Source organism: Monomorium pharaonis, chromosome 4 (genome assembly GCF_013373865.1).
Source record: "Monomorium pharaonis isolate MP-MQ-018 chromosome 4, ASM1337386v2, whole genome shotgun sequence".
Classification (NCBI taxonomy): Eukaryota; Metazoa; Arthropoda; class Insecta; order Hymenoptera; family Formicidae; genus Monomorium; species Monomorium pharaonis.
Window position 1 is genome coordinate 29,150,998 of NC_050470.1, and position 20,067 is coordinate 29,171,064.

The window sequence follows — 20,067 nt, forward strand, 5'->3', positions numbered from 1 at the left end:
GCCACGTTGTGTGTATCTCACAATCTTTTCTATTTCTTCCATCGTTCTTGTCACTTGAGTGATATTCCTTTTTTTTATAATATGAAAACTTCTTATCTATATAGCATTCTAAGTTATATTCAAATTATAACTTATGAGAAAATTACAATTTTTCATACATTCATAAATACAAGTTTAAAAAATTGTGTTAAAATAAAAATTATGTTTAATTTTAAAATCTAAATGTGTATAATGTTTAATTAAAGTATAGCTATAAAAAAATAAAATTTTTAATTATTTAAACCATATTTATAAAAATTATATTAAATATGTAATAATATGTATGTGGTGGGTCAACATTATTTAATATAATAAAGTTATTTATACATAATATAAAAATATTAAATATCATATATATTCAGACATTCAAAAATAATCTAAAATATTTTATATGTGCTATATTGCAAAATAATTTATAAAGAATGCAATCGTCATAAAGAAAAAAATATAAATTTCAAAAAGACATTAATTAAATAAAAAATATTTAATAAATAATTATTTATTTATCCTACAATTTCTTCGCTGTAATCCGATATTATTCCGAGCCGGATTCTTTTTTCTTGTTTCTCTTTTGCTCTTTATAATTTAGGCTCACTCGTTCGAAACGACACGTGCGAAAAAATATAATTAATTAAAGTCAAGCGCACACTAAGACTTCGCGAAATTCGCACTTTGTTATATTAAAATAAGAAATCGAATGCAAAAAAAATATGATATTCTAATTTGCTCGATCTAGCGACATCTAGTGAACTAGCACAGTAACATCACTTCCATAAGTTTCTCAACCTTATTCTATTATCAGAGAAAAACCAGAGAGCGGCCATAGCGGCTTTTTTCGTGCAACCAATATTTAATTAGCATCAGCCAAACATGAATGTAAAACTTACACGTGACTTCATCCGCTTATCGACAATGTCAATATAAAGAAGTCTTTTTTTTGCATAAAGCACATAAATTATTAATACATTTATTAATAAATAAATAAAATAATTGTTAAAAACTAACTTGTTTAAAATTGGTTAATATTAATTTAACTAACAAGGAAACCTCGCAAAATTCCAAAAATTCCAATTTAAATAAAACTTAGCATAAATGTAGAAAGGGTAAATACATGAATTTAGCAATTGTCCGTTTGGGCTCAAAAACGGTTTGAAGGAATGATATCTGCAAAGGTTAAGACATTTTCGCCTTTTTTCAATATATTTCATAAAATATCAAAATATCAAAAAATGTTTCGTACAAAAGTTTTACAGCATAAATAGTTCTATTTAACTATGCTATTCATTTTTTGGAAAAAATTGTTTTTTAAAAAAGAATTTTTTTTAATAAATAGCATAGTTCAATAGAAGTATTTATGTTGTAAACTTTTGTATAAAACATTTTTTGATATTTTATTTAGTTTACGAGATATATCAAGAAAAGGAAAAAATGTCTTTACCTTTGAAGAGTGGTTTCATCTCTTTAAACCGTTTTTGAACCCAAACATAAAATGTCTAAATTCATGTATTTACCTCATCTACATTTATGACAAGTTTCATTAAAATCAGAATTTTCAGGTTTGCAAAGTTTCCTTGTAAATAAAAAGTTAATATTTTTTAATTTTATTATTTAATTTTTTACATTTAAATTTTTAACCGTTTTAACTGAATTATTATACCCAATATCTTTATTATAATATAATATTAGTCATTGAATAAAAAATAAAAAAAATTAATGTAATTCTAAAAATATTTTTTATCAGGGCGACATTTACCTTTTTCGTGGGTAAAAAAACTACGAAGTCTCAATAGTTTTAAATTTTTTTCTAAGGGCTGAGTTGGCACCTTCGTCTAATTTGCCACTCTGATGTCTCTCCTCTCCATTGTCTCTTCTTTAACCCTTGTAATCTTCACCCGTTACCCTGGGCAGGGATCCTTGGCAGGTGCTAGCTCTTTGAAACAGGGAGCGCCTGGAATCTGCTCCATATCTAAATTATACTGCTATCTTACATACAGGTTGTGGCTCCTGTACATACACTAATATAATGCTACATATAATAAGAAGGAACCCTTAAGATATAAATCCATTTTCGGTTGTGGCCTCTGCGCACAGAGAAAATATACTAACGTTGCTGTCAACAACTTGCTGGTTGTGTATTTGACTGCACTCTGCTATATTCGATCGATTCGACGTAGCGACTCGGAACTCACTCAAAAATGGAACTCGGAACTCTCGGAAGTCGGAAGTTCAGAAGTTGAGATCATTCCGTCATCTCAAGTGTTTCCGTCTGTCAGTGCCTCAACGTGTATAAAACGTGCACTTCGAACTACATAACCAAATGTCTACGAAAACCCGTAGATAATACAATTTAATATATGGCTGCGTTCAGCAAAAAAAGCAACTTTATTGCAACTGTTGTAAAATTGATCTTTTATATGATTGATTATGCATTTCTCGCAGAAAATAAGGAAAGAATCAATCGTGTTGAAGAATTTTACACAGTTGCAAAGTTATATTTCTGATGAGCATGCATCCAATTTGTGTTTGTGAGTCTGTTCCCTACTATATCGGTAAAGTGTCGTTAATGCATTATAAATACTTATAAAAACACATTATGCGCATTTGCATAAAACAAATTTTAAATATGAATGCACATAATTGTAAAAATTTCAAAGAAACATGATTAATTGTAAATAAATATTTATGTGAATTATATCAAATGTGGTAAATTATATTAATTTGGTTAAACTTGACTTTGCATTTCATTTTTAAATAAAAATATATATGTTAGTTTTTATTTTAATTAGAAAATTTTAACTCTCTAAAATTTTAGTCAGTAAAAACAAATCAACTTGTAGAGGCTCTCCACCACTCCCGCCGACATTTAATCAACGGTCCTCTTTCCTTTAAATGTGTATTTTTTATTTTTTATTTTTCTGTTCGTCGATAATCGCAAGTAAAAATCAAGCAATGTAAATTTTTTTATAAATAATTGTTTTGTTTTTACCGTATATTATTGTGATTGAATATATTTTGGTTAAATTTGATCTGTTTTTACCAAATGAAATTTTACAGGATAAATGATAACATTTTCTTAACTAAAGATTATGTTTTTAATGTAATTTATAATTAAAATTTTACTCGGTAAAAACGGATCAACCTGTAGAGGCCCTCCACCACCCCCCGTCGATTCTTAGTCGACGGTCCTCTTTTCTTTAAATGTGTTTTCTTTATTTTATTGTTATTGTTTGTTACATAATTCAATAATACAACATAGTAAAATAAATTTACAGCAGATGCATAAAGAATAATTTTACAGTATAAAGTATAATTTTACAATATATTTATTACAATTTATATAAGTTAGAATTTATATCATATCAAATATTGAAAATAAAATTAATAAATTACAAATTATAAAATATTTTACAATACATTTTACAATATATTTTCATCACATTACATAAAAGCGACGAAATAAATACAACAATATTAAAATTCACCATTTGTATTAAATATTCTGGTATTGAAGAATAAAGATATAAAAAAAGAATGAAAGTTTAGAAACAAAATTAGAAGAAAATTAAGAACAAACATTAAAATATTTCAAAAATATAAAGTAAAAAGTATATAAATTTAACATGCTAATTTAATAAATTGTAATGTATTATCGTATATCATGCTCTGATTTCCTGTAATATATCGGGCATTAGTATATAATTTTTAATTACATAACATCATAACAACAACAATCATATAATTTTTAATTACACAGATTGTTTCTATAAAATTAAAAAAAGCATTTACACGTTGAATTACATAATTTTTTCGTATATCTATTTACATAGAGTAATCTGCTTATCCGTTTTCTATCTATTTTCTAATACCTATTTATTTTTTACATATTTCTATATATTAATATTTCTACCTATTCGTATGATTAATTATAGCGGCTGTTATTACCCCAGAAAGAAATAAAATTTTAAAAGGGAATTTAAAACATTTCAAGTTTATAGTTAAATTTAGTTGATCGGCATTTATTTTATTCTATTTTAGTTATTTGACGGAATTTATCAGAGACGAAACGGCACGCAGTTTCTAATTGTGCGCATACGTGCAAGATACATTATATATTTTTTATTATACTTGTAATTTATATTTGATGATGTTGAACACATACCTAACCCTCGCCGAGACTGCGACGGTGTCGAAAAAAAATTATTTAATAAATTAAATATGCATGATAAGTTAATGTATATCATTCATTCAGGATTAAATGTTAAATCCTGATCTGTTTTAGTCAATCCACTTTAAAGCAATAGATCCATGAAATAAATATGATATCTAAATGTTATTTATTATTACAGCATTATAGCAAACATTTCTACATTATATATGAAGTACAATTCTACATTATATATGAAGTACAATTTTATCACAGAGATCTATTACTCCAATTTTAAAAGTTTATTCATCACTCACCGATCGATGCGCAGCGGCAGAGATATTCAGCAACGTCGCTACGATGATTCTATAACAAACAAATGCAAATTCTAAATTAAACCACGACAAAAATGAACATTTAATCCTATCTAAAAAAAAAGGCATGTAAAGTCGATTGCTCGCATTTCTTGAAGTTTATTATTGTTGCTTTTCCGCGATACCGATTGGTTCTCTCGCTTGCAACTGTGTTGCAAGAGTAGCTGTCATTGCAATTTTGACAGCTGTCAAATTTGTATAAATATTATTTATACATTTATTGTTATAATTTATTTTTAAAAAGTAAAAAATAAAGAGTTAAGTAGCGCGCGCAAAGCGAGGAGGGAACACGGAGTGAGCGAGTGAGTGAGCGAGGAGGGAGCGAGAAGTGAGCGAGTGAGTGAACGAGGAGTGAGTGAAAAATGAGAGAGGAGTGAGCGAGGAGGGAGCGAGGAGGGAGCGAGTGACTGAGCGAGGAGGGAGCGAGGAGTGAGCGAGGAGTGAGCCGGGAGTGAGCCGGGAGTGAGCCGGGAATGAGCCGGGAGTGAGCCGGGAGTGAGCCGAGAGTGAGCCGGGAGTGAGCGAGGAGTAAGCCGGGAGTGAGCCGGGAGTGAGCCGGGAGTGAGCCGGGAGTGAGCCGGGAGTGAGCCGGGAGTGAGCCGGGAGTGAGCCGGGAGTGAGCGAGGAGTGATCCGGGAGTGAGCCGGGAGTGAGCCGGGAGTGAGCCGGGAGTGAGCCGGGAGTGAGCCGGGAGTGAGCCGGGAGTGAGCCGGGAGTGAGCCGGGAGTGAGCGAGGAGTAAGCCGGGAGTGAGCCGGGAGTGAGCCAGGAGTGAGTGAGGAGTGAGCCGGGAGTGAGCCGGGAGTGAGCGGGGAGTGAGCCGGGAGTGAGCGGGGAGTGAGCCGGGAGTGAGCCGGGAGTGAGCCGCGAGTGAGCCGGGAGTGAGCCGGGAGTGAGCCGGGAGTGAGCCGGGAGTGAGCCGGGAGTGAGCCGGGAGTGAGCCGGGAGTGAGCCGGGAGTGAGCCGGGAGTGAGCCGAGAGTGAGCCGGGAGTAAGCGAGGAGTGATCCGGGAGTGAGCCGGGAGTGAGCCGGGAGTGAGCCGGGAGTGAGCCGGGAGTGAGCCGGGAGTGAGCCGGGAGTGAGCCGGGAGTGAGCCGGGAGTGAGCCGGGAGTGAGCCGGGAGTGAGCGGGGAGTGAGCCGGGAGTGAGCAAGGAGTGAGCCGGGAGTGAGCGGGGAGTGAGCCAAGAATGAGCCGGGAATGAGCCGGGAGCAATCAAATTGCAATTATTATTATTTTTAAAGTAAAAAGTCAAATAGCGCGCGCGCAGCGCGCGCCTGTAATGTTCTAGTATTGAAAAAAAATGGCTTGCAGCTCTGTACTTGTGTTCATTAAGTACAAATTAAATTCAAATTAAAACAGAGCTCGCGACTATTAATATTAGATGAGAGGTAATTGTTACGGGTCTAAAATTTTTATTTTTCGATTATTTATATAATCATTGTATAATTAATATTTTTCGAAAGAAAAGAAGAGTTTATAAAATTAAAGTTGTGTAAAACTTTACGTGACGTTATATTCTTTATAATTTATCAAGGAAAAATTGAATAGAAAGAAAACTAATAATTCTATGCAAATAATAATACTCACCCCAAAGTTGCTCTGCCGGGGCCCAATGCCTTTCCCAGGCCTCCTCCTCCTCTCGTTGCACAGGACACTCGCGAATAACCGAATATACTACGATCGCGCGTAGAACTAATTAGACTAGGACTAGACAGCTCTTTTAGTCCATTTACTTGAACGACACTCCCGAAGCAAACGCGCGACACGACGAGCCGACTACGGTTCGTTTTCAATTCAATCGGTCGGCACTCCCGAACCGCGTTAACACGGCGCGACGAACCATAATTTTACGATCAACGACGTAATAGGTTTGTTTTTTATTCCTGCACTGCTGCACTGGTGCAATAAGTTAGAATAAGACAAATATATTTTTTCTCATTCTTACTTATTGCACTAGTGTAGCAGTGCAGGAATAAAAAACAAACTTAATAAGTGCAATGGGTACAGTTAGCTTCCCCCACAGGCATTCAAGCCCTCGGGGTACTGAGCCCTCCCACCACGACAAGGTCGTACCCATGGGAGGGAAGATTTCTTCTGAACCTCTATGCAAACTTTAATTTGCTTAAAAAAGAAAAAAAAACGAATGCTGACCATATATCAGGCTATCACTGTGAAGCAAAGGGATATGGATACTTGAGCAAGTTTTTTTACCAAAATATTTGACGTGTAATATGCGTCGGTATTCTAGGCATGGCCATAGATATTGTAGAAATAAGTAAACGCCAAATAATCTATTTTACATTTTATATATTGTCTGATAAGTAAACTTTATTGTTTTCTTTATTTCATAGAGTTTCGTTACAACCTTATATTTTTGATATCACAATAAGCGGAATTAGTTTATACCATTAAATATTTGTAACAACGATCCATTATATATCGAAGCAGTTATTTCGAGATTCTTGAAGTAACATTACATGCACAAAATATTATTAATGATTAAAAGATTGAGCTGCGTGCGAATGAGCTGTTAAATTACGAATTATTCAATAATTCGCTAAATTCTCGCCAAATATTCTTTTTGTATTTCAAGTTATTAATAAATATGATATGAATATATACGGTTTTTCTGTACAATTTACGTTACCGGTTTTTCATGCGTTGCGTCACGCTCTCAATGCGAAAAACGGCAAATTACATTTAATTCGGTAAATTAAAAGTGCGTGATATTTGTAAATAAAAAAAATTATTTGCCTATATGAATGTCAAGAAATAATAATTTTATAGTTATTATCATTTAGCATTTTAATTTGTACTTTGTTCATTTGTTCTTTGTTCTTTGTTCATTGTTTCACAAATTATAATTATTTTTCTATAAAAATAGAAAGTATGTGTAAATTAAAATATATGATTCAAATCGATCTCTCCCATATCGATCGATAATTGATTCGATATATTATGAAAACAATAATATATCATTAAATATTATATTATTGAATAAATTATTTTATCTATATATCATTAAATTTTCATAAAATAACAGAAAAATATTGTTTTTTTATAAAAATGTATTTTTTTATTACAACATTTTTTTGCTGCTATTGGGGGACATTATTGTATCTGTCGCGACGCCATCTAGTCTTGAAAATTCGGTGATTGACATTAACCTGTCGGTTGAGGTTTGTGTTGATTTTAATTAAAAGGACATAGCAGGTTTAATTAATTTAGAAAGAATGGGGAGCGACAACGACGAAACGCCTAATATCCAATTTAAAAAGAAGAAGAAGACGAAACCTTTAAGGAAACGCGAAGCTCTCTCGGATGACAATGACAGTGAGGAAGAGAAAATGTCCGTCAGGTTAGGATTGCACATTATTCTGTTTTTAATTAAATGTGTAGCGTAGGACTTAAATTAAGGCGAAACTTATTTTAGGGAGAAAGTCGAGGAGATGAAGATCATTCAAAAACTCCGCGAGAGACCGGCTGGCGTTGATATTGTTGGTTTGGCTCTCGGAGAAAGCGTCGCATCCGATGTGTTGACAGTAAGACACTTATATGTAATAAAATACGTAAGAAAGGTAGATAGATAAGAAAGGTAACGCGAGGTCTATGTTAATTTAGTCGGATCCTTTTAATATGAAAACTGGAGGAATGGTAAATATGGCTGCACTGAAGAATACAAAACATAAGCCGAATGATGCATATGATACTGGCATTGGAACGCAATTTAATGCAGAGACCAATAAACGCGATGAAGATGAAGAAATGTACGTACGGCAACGTTTGCTTCTTTCTCTCTTATGTTTATTATCGATATTTAATCAGCAATAAGATAATGTATTTTACTGGAATCATTAATCATTGCATTTATATGCCTTGTTTCTTATATTACTATTCCTATTTACAGGGTTAAGTATATAGAAGAAGAATTGTCGAAGCGCAAGACTAAAAATAATAACGATGCAGCAAATAGTACAAATAATGACAAGGGATCATATTGCTCGCCAGAGGAAGCAGCGTTGCGTGCAGTACCAGAACATTTGAGGCAGAGCTCGACCAATCGTAGCGAGGAAATGCTTTCGAATCAAATGCTATCTGGTATTCCAGAAGTTGATCTTGGTATAGAGTGAGTACATTTATATTACAATTGTACAATATTTTTTAAATGTTAAATTATGTATATTGCATGCAAGTGTGTGGAAATAATTCGTCAAAGCAACATCAAATGATGATTTAACTTTATTTATAGTTTTTAAAACATGTAAGTTTTATAATCAATATTTTCCTTAAAAGCGCAATTAATTTTCAGAGCCAAAATCCGTAACATTGAAGCTACGGAGGAGGCAAAATTAAAACTTCTTTGGGACAGACATAGAAAAAAAGATGGGCCTTCACAGTTTGTTCCTACAAATATGGCTGTGAATTTTGTACAACACAACAGATGTATGAATTTTATTCTCCTTGTTATTTTTCATAGATAAAATTAGATCTATACCAGTCAATGAACAAATAGAAAAAATTTAATATATAATTACCATTTTCGAGTAAAAAAATGTTATTATAATTAAATTTATATAAAGAATTTAAATTGAAAAAATATTTGCAAAATATTATCTTGAAGTCTTATTTTAATACTTTTCTTAAACAGTTATTTACTGCTAATTGTTCTGCAACTGCTGCAGTGATCCTATGTATACATGAAATACACATAATACATATAGTATTCCTAAGTTATCAAAAATTTATTAACTACATTAACATTTACTATTTATGCATTCTTTGTTTTTATACATTTAACTTCTTTATATTAAATATAAAATTGTAAATGAAACTTATTGTAATTATAGTTAACATAGAAGACTCAGATTTTCAAAAGTCGCAGCAAGAATCCGGCAACAAGAAAAAATATACTACCAAAGAAGACATTCGAGGAAAACGAAAAGATAACGGAGAGAAGGCAACGGACGATTACCATTATGAAAGATTTAAAAAGCAATTCAGACGATTTTGAATTAGACTTGTATAATTAATCATGTTATTATACTCTTTAAATTCATATAAGTAAACGTTAATGATTTCTTACATTAGATGTTTTTTTAATTGCCATTTAAATTTAAGAATCAAGAAACAATACAATATTACGATAATTTATTTCTATTTGCATATATTATCTATCAAAAGGCATCTATTAAATATTTGCATTCCAGTAAGCTTTGCTCTGCAACTTTTAACAATAGTGTCTCTCATTACCTTTTATTAGTAGTCCTCTTGCTTGCTTGCTTGCTTGCTTGCTCGCTCGTTATTTTTGGTTGTAAATATTCAAATTTTATGAAATTAAGTAAATAGATATAGAGAAGAAAACAATGAAAAATTTGACTTTTAATAGCTTACAATAGCAACAAAAATGATTCTATTTTACTATTTTAGGTAAATAATTTTTGAATGAATAAATCGAATAAATGGATCTAAAAAAACACGAGTATTAGTTTTATTAGTAGAGTAAAAAATTTTATTTAATTTATAATATTACCTCATCAGATTTACAATAAGTCCTATGAAAGGCGATTTTACAAAAGACAAGAAAATAAATATAATTTTTAAACAAATTATATGCAATCAATTTTCAAACCAAATTATATTCAAATTTTATACAGATACTCAAACGTGATAATAGAAAAACCTATTTGAGAATCTGTTAGAATAAATTAGAAATTTTTACATTTTTAGTAATACATAATCGATATGTGACATACATATCCTCCAAAGTTTTAGAATTTTATATTTTTTAAAAAGTATCAAACTTGAGTAAAAAACCGAGCTCTTGAAGCATTCCGCTCATGCGCATTGTGCTCTAGACCAATGCCGCGGCGGAGGGGAAGAAATAGAGGAAATGCCGATCGCGAGAGGGAGGGGTTGGGTTTTGCGCTATCGCACAATCGCACTGTATGCTGCTGTTGGCTGTATGCGTATGTACTGTGAGAGGTACGTCGACGTCAATCAACTGCGTGAAGCTTACAGTCTTTACGCACGACGGCCGTCATTACGTTGACGCGTAATTATGAGCTGCGGATTCGTCACTTGCGGCCCGAACGAGGCTCTCGTTGTCTCAGGTAATTGAGCGAGTTGTCTAAAATCTCGTCGCTCCGATGTTTCCCGCTTTATTTCTATTATATATTTTTCCTCGACTTAATCACGCTTGTAGAAAAGAGAAAAAAATCATGGAAGAAGCACTTAGACCTTGTAGATAATTGATCCGCGGAACGAGACGGCGGTGGGGAAACGCGGGATCGATTGAGAGCAACCGCACCTATATTACGCTCTGATCACATTAAAATTACATTAGATATTATCTACTATATGCGAATGATCGAAATACTACTCGATTGAACCACACGTAGAATTATGTACAGCTCGATTTTTTTTATTCGTATTAATTTAATAAAAAAATACAGTCTTTGCGATTCTCTGTATTGATGGTTTTCTATTTTGCATTAACTATTTATTTCAGGATGTTGCTACAGCAAACCTCTCTTGGTGCCTGGAGGCCGGGTGTTTGTTTGGCCACTCGTACAACAAGTACAAAAGTGAATGTCAGATAAATTCTCGATACGTGGATAATGTAACAAAGTTTCTTAAACTTATACATATTATTTTTATAGGATTTCCCTGAATACAATGACTTTACAAGTTGAAAGTCCAACGGTATATACTTGTCAAGGAGTTCCGATATCTGTAACAGGCATAGCACAGGTAAGTTATAAGACTTTTTTATATATTTTTAATATTGTATCTTTAATTTGATGTCTCTATTTATTATAATTGTATAGAATTAATACATACATGATTCATATTAGATCTAAAGTGACTCGTATAATATATAAGTGGTTAATATAATATATAAAATTATAAAATACATAAAATTATAAATTATAAAATCAATGAATAATTCTGAAAACTATTGATAATATGTTTCTTTCTTATAAAATTTTGAATACTGTGCAAGAATGTTACTTTAACTTTCTTATATTGTAAAACTATTTTTAAAACACAAACTTTTCTTAACTTTTTATTTTAAAAATTATCTATGTAAAAGAAAATACATCCCATTTAAACATAATATTTCTTTAATATTTTATATAAACTCACTTTACAAATAAAATAATTTAGTTGACAATTCTTATTGTAACTTATTATTCAGAGCAATTAAAAAAATTATTACATTCTAATTTTATATAAATAATACAAAATATTATGATTGCTCCAGGTAAAAATTCAAGGGCAAAATGAAGAGATGTTATCTACAGCGTGTGAGCAATTTCTTGGAAAATCTGAAGATGAAATACATAACATAGCTCTCGTCACTCTAGAAGGACATCAACGAGCTATAATGGGCAGTATGACTGTAGAAGTAAGCTGAATGCCAGTTAATTGTCTTAAATTGTTGTTTATCGAAAATTATATATTATAAACATGGGCTTACTTTTTACTGCAGGAAATTTACAAGGATCGTAAAAAATTTAGCAAAGAGGTCTTTGAAGTTGCAAGCAGTGATCTAGTCAATATGGGCATTACTGTTGTATCATATACATTGAAAGATATCCGGGACGAGGAAGTAAGTTTGCCACATTTTTAATAAACAACACAAAAACAGTATATAAACAGACAAAAATATATAAGTTAGCACGTAAACATTCAAAATTTTTAACTCAGAAACATACCAATAATATAAAATACCGAAAGATACCGATAGTATAAATTATAATTGAATCACTAAAGTGTACAAGTATACAGATATATTCAAAAGACCCCCTTTAAACGATTCAATATTAATAATTTATCTGCGAGTATAAATTTTTTTAAGTAATTAGTATAGAACTTGTATATTGTACATATTGAATACCTTTTTGTTTTGCTACTTGCAGGGGGCAAAGGTACGTTTAAATATTATTTTATCACTGTTATATCTGATGTCACAGCACACACAGCTTTATGTTTACTAACATTAGTACTGTAAATTCTTCAAATTATTAAAAAATAACAAAAATTCATTGCTTTTTACAACAATATAATTATGCACATTTGCTATTGATTCAATACTGAGATATTATTGAATATATAGTAAAATATGAAGAAATTGAAATTTATGATATTTTTTTAATGTTTTTAAAAACATTAAAATTAAAAAAAAGTGGAGATATTTGTATTATTTATAAAGCATTATTTTATACAATTACCAAAGTATTGTAAAATTTTTCTATTTAAAAATATCTCATTATTGAATTGGAGTAATAATGTGTACTTATATATGTATTTTTATGTCGCTCAGATGTTGCTTACTTAAATGCTGAAACCATTTGTTAGTCATTGTACTATCATAAATTTGAACACCTACATTATTTTTATGAGAATTTATTATTTATAGGGTTATCTGCAAGCTCTTGGTATGGCACGTACAGCAGAAGTAAAAAGAGATGCTAGAATAGGTGAAGCAGAAGCTCGCAGAGATGCTCAAATTAGAGAAGCTATTGCTGAAGAACAAAGAATGGCTGCACGCTTCTTAAATGATACAGAGATCGCAAAAGCGCAACGTGATTTTGAATTGAAAAAGGCTGCTTATGATGTTGAAGTTCAAACTAAAGTAAGATTTATTTAACATTATTAAAATTTCTGAGTCTGTGGATAGTTTTTTTAATAAAAATATCACTTATATAGAAAGCTGACGCAGAAATGGCCTTTGAATTACAAGCGGCAAAAACTAAACAGAGGATTATGGAAGAGCAAATGCAAGTAAAAGTTGTGGAACGCAGCCAGGAGATCGCCGTGCAAGAGCAGGAAATGCTAAGACGTGAAAGAGAATTAGATGCCACTGTACGACGTCCTGCTGATGCAGAAAAATACAGGTATTCAATCAAATAAATTAATAATATTACAAATGGAGTTTTTGTTGTGCATCAATTAAGATCTGATTTCTAGATTAGAGAAAATGGCCGAAGCCAATAAATTGCGCCTTGTTATGGAAGCCGAAGCTGAAGCTGAAGCTATTAAGATTCGCGGTGAGGCGGAAGCCTTTGCTATCGAAGCGAAAGCTAAGGCAGAGGCGGAGCAAATGGCAAAGAAAGCTGCAGCATGGAATGAATATAAGAGCGCAGCCATGATAGACATGATGCTCGATACTCTTCCAAAGGTATGTTATTTTTTGTAACATTTAAATTATAAATATTCTAATTTCAACTCACTTCACAGGTTGCTGCCGAAGTAGCCGCACCTCTATCTCAAGCAAAAAAGATAACTATGGTTTCGAGCGGTAATGGCACTATTGGTGCTGAAAAACTAACTGAAGAAGTTTTCAATATCGTACAGCGTGTTCCAGATCTTGTTAAAAATTTGACGGGCGTGGATATTGCGAAGGTATGCATAAAAAATTTGTGACTACATTATAGAAATTATGAGATAAAGTTATAATAATTTTTTTTTCAGTCTGTACATGCTGCGTAAATATGAAGAGCAATAATTTCCCTGATTATATATTCTTTAATTCATAAAAAAATATTTAGTGAAGTCTTTTGTTATACATATATACATTTGCTTTAAAGATTTCGCCGTGTAGTGCGGGCCAAGTGTAATTAAACATCGGAATTCAACACTTTCACTGCCATTTTGTAGTTTTTCTGTCTAAAACGTGTGTATCTTGTTTCAAATTGACGCATTTTTATTTTGAAAATTAGCACAAATGATCTTATTTTTATTAATTTTAAGAATATAATACCTTACACAAGGAATTTTATTATTTGTTCATTCCAATAATTTTTATTAATCTAAACAGTGAAAGTGTGACATTACTTTGCTTGATATTATTTTTATACCAATCATTTTTTTATGAAGATTTTACTAACTGCTTAGTATATTTTCCTAACTCAATGTCTTGTTAAATAAAAAAAGTGTGTGTTCTCTGTCGAATCTCTTGAGGGCCGATCATGATGTCCCTCTGTCTATAATTCTATGCCAATATGTGCCGAATGCCATTACTCTAAATATTCTATTATGTGTATCTTACAAATATATTAAGCATCTGTTTAGAGATGAAAGTATTTAGTGTACTCAACATCTAATGTTCTCAGCATTACTTAATATCGTTCATTATAAAGAGATCTTTCTTCTAGTCCTCCGACATAAATTTATATTTGGCGTGAGCGTTCTATTTTCTGTATAAGATGTACAAGATAAAGGAAACAGTAATATATTTTCCCACCCCACGTTTATATATATACAAAAGTCATTGAGATCACTGTGATCCAATCATTTATATGAATTATGGTTGTAACTTTTGAATAAAAGCTTCTGACTACATACATATTTCCATGATCGGCATAAAGCTTTAAACAAATATTTGATTTTATGTATTATAGTGACAAGTAAATTTAACGAGCTTAATTCATGTGTCTCTTATCTTATTCGTTTTACAATATTGCATAATTTTAATTATTTTTAAGCGTTTTAGGCAAAGTCGAGCCAAAGTTTGGCATTTATACATAAAATAAAAATAATATGCAATTTATGTATATACACAAGATAAATTATGTAAATTGTTTTACGTTACTTCTACTTAAACAATAACCTACAGATTATTAAAAATTCAGATTTCATCAATCCTTAATAAAAAGTCAATTTCTTTTACTTTTATTATTTTTTTATTATTATAATTTTGAAAAGACCAATAGACGATCCTCCAATTGTTTTAAACAGTGTATCCGTGCATGGTGTGTCTCACAGCTGACAAAACAAATGAATGTAACATAGTAGAGATGGTGCAAAGATGTGCGATATTTTGATTTATTAATGTAAATATGTACGATGATTAAAAATATGTGAATATTGTGTGGCTTCAACTTGATCTGCATGACAGACTATTTCTGTGATTATTTTAGAATCTATTAACTTCGACAATCCCCAAGATGGACTTGCAGAAATCTTTTATAATAGATTTCATGGCAGGCGGTCTGTCTGCGGCAATTGCGAAGACAGCAGTTGCTCCTCTCGAAAGAGTGAAATTATTGTTGCAAGTGCAGCATACCTCGAAGCAAATAAGACCTGAACTACAATATAAGGGTACATCGCAAATTGCTCTATTTTTATGTATTGCGCAAGAAACAAAATTTCCATTCTCTATCCGTTACACGATCAAAAAACATTGTTATTTTTGAAATTATCTATTTTTAAAATGTTAAATATTGAAGTAAGATTATATAACCGTTAAACAGACTTTTTGCTTACGTGAAATTTCGTACAATTTCATTTAAAAAAATACATTTTCTTATATTCTGTTGTTTAAAAATATAAATATTTTCTTGAAATTTAAAAGTACCAAATTTTTTTAAAAAGATTTAACAGATTTTTTTCTGAGTAGTTTTACATTCTTTTGTTCGTTGAAATTTTATTAGGTATGATAGACGCATTTGTACGTATACCTCAGGAAACAGGATTTTTCAGTTTCTACAGAGGCAATCTTGCCAACGTTGTTCGATACTTTCCCACTCAGGCGCTCAATTTTGCGTTTAAAGACAAATTTAAGGCCTTCTTTCTGGAAGGCGTGCCATCAGAAGCCTTTTGGCGACAATTTATTGGGAATCTGGCAGCTGGTGGTGCCGCTGGTGCTACATCACTTTTATTCGTTTATCCCCTTGACCTTGCTCGTACCAGGTATGTCTTATATGCATAAAATATTACAAAGTTCAAATTTACATTTATTTATAAATTAAAAAATAAGATAAAAGTTAACAATATTGTGGCATAAATAAGCTTGAGCTTTAATGTAGCCTACAATGTATTATTTGCATAGATTGCATAATTGAATTGTTTAGATTAGCCGCTGATGTTGGAAAGGGCGAAGGGCGAGAATTTAAAGGTATAAATGATTGTATATTAAAGATTTTTAAATCGGATGGATTTCTCGGATTGTATCGTGGCTTTAATGTCAGTGTGCAAGGAATTATTATATACCGTGCGACATATTTTGGATTTTATGATACTATGAGAGGTATGCTGTCCGATCCGAAGAGTACACCATTGTATATGAATTTTATAATCGCCGAGGTAAATCCCCTTCTGATTACAAACATTTAAAAGATACATAAAAGTAGACAAATACAATAATTTGTTATCAGGGATGAGAAGTAACTTGTTATTTGTAAAATTAATATTAAAGTAACTAAACTTACGACTTATTTTTTAAGTAACTGTAACATATTTTCGAAGTTGGTAACTTGTAACAATAACTAATTTTTGTAAAAAAAAACCACTTTTTGTAAAAAAAATCGTAACTGTAACTAATTACTTCTACAAAGTAATTTCTTTGCAATCCTACTTTTTATTATGCAAGTGTTATTCTTTGTAGATAGTAACTACGATGGCGGGTATTGTGTCCTATCCCTTCGATACAGTTAGGAGACGAATGATGATGCAATCGGGACGAAAGAAGATTGACATGATGTATAAAAATACATTAGATTGTTGGATAAAAATAACAAAAAACGAAGGTTCCACAGCTTTCTTTAAAGGTGCATTCTCCAATATTCTTCGTGGTACCGGTGGTGCTATCGTTTTAACGCTATACGATACAATCAAAGATTCACTTACGAAAATAATCTTTAAAACGCCATAGGAAACCTTAACAATTAAGTCAGTCCTGCAGAGTACGCAAAAAGCTCATCATATAGGATATGTACGATTAAGAAATGTTTGAATTTTATACATAATTATGTAAGCATTCTCATTCAAGTACAATAATAAATAATATATTATCAAAAAAAATTCTATTAAAAATATAGAAACATGATTTCAGTATTACTGTTGCTTTCATAGCTAAAAAAATCTTCATAGCTAAAAAAAGCTATTAGAACGTCAAAATTATTGAAATCCCTTTGCAAATTAGTTTTGTAATGGATGTACAATCTATGTATTAATTTTTTTCTACATATATAAAGTAGTAATAAATATCTAAGAAAACTTAAAATATTTATCACAAGCACCTCTGGTAAAAAAACATGTGCATGTCACAATATTAATAGTTGTTTGATTAATACATATTTAATAGTTTATTATTTAATGTACTGTAATCACAGAATAAATTATAAAATATCTGATTATTTTCATTTTTGATATCAATCGTGACACAGTCCACAAATATAATTTTACAAAGATAAATAATTGCTAACGCTTAATGTTACTTAATTATGCAATATTTTACATCGATATAAACTCGCGGAAGGTCTGCTCCAAAAGGATTGAACAAATCGTTGCAACTAGAAGTATTTTCCGTGTGTTTGAATATTTTTTACATATTTAAGGAACAAAATGTGCTATTTAATTCAGCATGGTATGACGATCATAAATATTCCGCCTCTGTTCCCGAACTTGTCGCTTCCACTTGTCTTGCTGGTGTCCAACGCGATTCAAAACATTGCCTCTTTCTCCCATTGGATGAGATGTTCCAGGTGCAAGAGATGAGTCATCCTTTGTAATAAAAAGAATTTTAAAAATCCATGATTGACATGTTTATTAAAGATGATAAATATCTCTCTATTTATGAAGTTTTATTTACAATTATGTATCTTCAAAAAATTATGTACCTCTTTAGGAAATAGCAAAATATTTGTAAAATTATAATTCTTAATATTTGTTATAAAATTAATTACAGATTAACATAAATTTCAAGAAATAATTAAAGATTTCTTAAAACATTTCTAATATTTACTATTATAAAATGTATATTTAATTGAGGTTATTGATCAATGAGGATTTAATTGGCTTGTTACAATCTACTATTAACCAATCTACTTAACTTTTTGTCAATAGCATGCTAGTTGTAATTCAAAATTTACAAGTTAAAAGTCACAAATAGAGGGATATCTGAACTTATTTCACACATTTGCAAATGTTGGAAAGGAAAATAAGATTAATAACATACTTCCTCATTGTTATGTTCATGATAACCAATATTTGCCGATGCTTTGTGCATTCGCTTATTAAGCAGTGGATCCAGACAAATTAAGAATAACATATAAATGACTAACAATGATATAACCCATATAACTATTATCACCACAATCTAAAACATAAATTTGCACATTACAATCTGCATAACAGCATTGACAGCAGCGTTGGGTTTGTCAGTGAAAAAATGAGCACCTTAATAATAGTTGTATTTCTGTTTTCATATTTGCAGTCACACCGTGAGCAAAATACTTCTTCCTTGCCCTTTATTTGTTCACCAATTTTCGGCAGGACAACACTTTCACACTTGCTGCAAATTACACATATTACACATATTACAATAAACTAGGATCAATCACAAGGCATGTAACATTGCTAATTGCATGAGTAACAAAAAAATTGTTATTAATCTGAAATCTGTAGAATTGTTTCCATTATATATAAATTCATATAAATCTTATAAATTTATCAAATCTCTAATTACAGCAAAGGGATTTTCTTTTGCTTTACAAATTTACGCGGTCACATAAACAATTACCATTGCAACGGTGGAACATTTATAATATACGTGAGACGCTCGTTAGACGACTGCGTCGTGTTTGTAACGGAAGAAAGACTCGGGCAGATGCACTTGCATCTCTTGTCGTCATATTGCGCCTGAAATCATTCATGATCGTTAAAAATAGCCGTGATCTCCGCATGAATTAAATAATTTACCGTAAAAATGCGTTCTAACCTCTGATTGCTGTAACAGGCAAGCGATAACAATTATCGCAATGGAAAAAATGTATTTCAACATTATGCTCTTTTCATTACTAAAGAGAAGTAACGTAGACTTTGCAGATCTTTGGTGTAAGCATGCACGATTACACGTGACTGTGATTAACGATACATGAAACTACAGAGAAATCTGACAGGAATCATCTTGACATTTTTCGTTGACACTGGGATAAATGATAAACTGGGGACTGGGAGACCACACAGCCACACACTACCAAGTACACAGCCACTACACTACCACAAGGACAAGAAGAGAGTAGATGCACTCCGTGTCGACACAGTTTATATTAAACTGTGGAGTCGACAACTTTTGGTTTGTTCCTTTTCGCTACACTGATACAATAAGTTAAAATGAGACACATATATATATTTGTCTTGTCAATCTTAAAATGTCATAAATTAATCAGAACTGTATTATCATTTTAAGATATTACTTGAGGCGCGGTCTTGAAATATGAACACCAGCCAGAAATGCGACCATTAAAAAAAAATAAGAAGCAACATGACGCTATATAGTAAATCAGTAAGAAAAACCAGAGATAGGTTTGAAATTCAAATGTTTAATTAATTGTATATATTTTAAAGTTATAATAGAAAAATCCACTGAATGCAGTCATCATACTCCAGACGATGTATGTATATAATTATACATACTTGTCGCGCAAAGCCGCGAAAGCCAATCGAAAGCTTTGTTCATGCATCTTGAACTTTTTGCACTCTCTTTTCACTGGCGTTGCTG

General features: G+C 31.5%; 4 protein-coding genes and 1 long non-coding RNA gene across 6 annotated transcripts; 3 read left to right on the top strand and 2 right to left on the bottom strand.

Moving 5' to 3' along the window:
• Positions 1 to 3,018: 3,018 nt before the first annotated feature.
• On the bottom strand, positions 3,019 to 7,781 carry LOC118645042. Its single transcript, XR_004962812.1, has 2 exons — positions 6,147 to 7,781; positions 3,019 to 4,549 (listed from the first exon to the last, which is right to left on the bottom strand). It is a non-coding gene; the product is annotated as an uncharacterized LOC118645042 (long non-coding RNA).
• Positions 7,782 to 7,792: 11 nt separating this feature from the next.
• Positions 7,793 to 10,033, top strand: LOC105829013 (telomere length and silencing protein 1 homolog). Its single transcript, XM_012667625.3, has 6 exons — positions 7,793 to 7,917; positions 7,993 to 8,101; positions 8,181 to 8,326; positions 8,467 to 8,685; positions 8,869 to 9,002; positions 9,407 to 10,033. Exons 1-6 carry the CDS (start codon positions 7,793 to 7,795, stop codon positions 9,568 to 9,570), a joined length of 897 nt encoding a protein of 298 aa, XP_012523079.1. The 3' UTR covers positions 9,571 to 10,033.
• Positions 10,034 to 10,477: 444 nt separating this feature from the next.
• LOC105829015 (flotillin-1) lies at positions 10,478 to 14,986 on the top strand. Of its 2 annotated transcripts, XM_012667629.3 has the most exons (11): positions 10,478 to 10,669; positions 11,068 to 11,143; positions 11,219 to 11,309; positions 11,824 to 11,967; positions 12,052 to 12,171; positions 12,482 to 12,490; positions 12,982 to 13,197; positions 13,272 to 13,459; positions 13,533 to 13,743; positions 13,803 to 13,967; positions 14,037 to 14,986. In XM_012667629.3, exons 1-11 carry the CDS (start codon positions 10,618 to 10,620, stop codon positions 14,052 to 14,054), a joined length of 1,290 nt encoding a protein of 429 aa, XP_012523083.1. In that variant the 5' UTR covers positions 10,478 to 10,617; the 3' UTR covers positions 14,055 to 14,986. The 2 variants fall into 2 exon arrangements, with proteins under 2 accessions (XP_012523083.1, XP_012523084.1); XM_012667630.3 differs by lacking the exon at positions 12,482 to 12,490.
• Positions 14,987 to 15,367: 381 nt separating this feature from the next.
• On the top strand, positions 15,368 to 17,857 carry LOC105829016 (ADP,ATP carrier protein-like). The gene is made up of 4 exons (XM_012667631.3): positions 15,368 to 15,665; positions 15,998 to 16,256; positions 16,418 to 16,649; positions 16,951 to 17,857. Exons 1-4 carry the CDS (start codon positions 15,512 to 15,514, stop codon positions 17,215 to 17,217), a joined length of 912 nt encoding a protein of 303 aa, XP_012523085.1. The 5' UTR covers positions 15,368 to 15,511; the 3' UTR covers positions 17,218 to 17,857.
• LOC105829018 (uncharacterized protein CG1161) lies at positions 17,635 to 19,594 on the bottom strand. Its single transcript, XM_012667635.3, has 5 exons — positions 19,285 to 19,594; positions 19,087 to 19,205; positions 18,744 to 18,858; positions 18,523 to 18,663; positions 17,635 to 18,068 (listed from the first exon to the last, which is right to left on the bottom strand). The coding sequence occupies exons 1-5, from the start codon at positions 19,345 to 19,347 to the stop codon at positions 17,919 to 17,921; spliced, it is 588 nt and encodes a 195-aa protein (XP_012523089.1). The 5' UTR covers positions 19,348 to 19,594; the 3' UTR covers positions 17,635 to 17,918.
• Between the last annotated feature and the right edge of the window lie 473 nt (positions 19,595 to 20,067).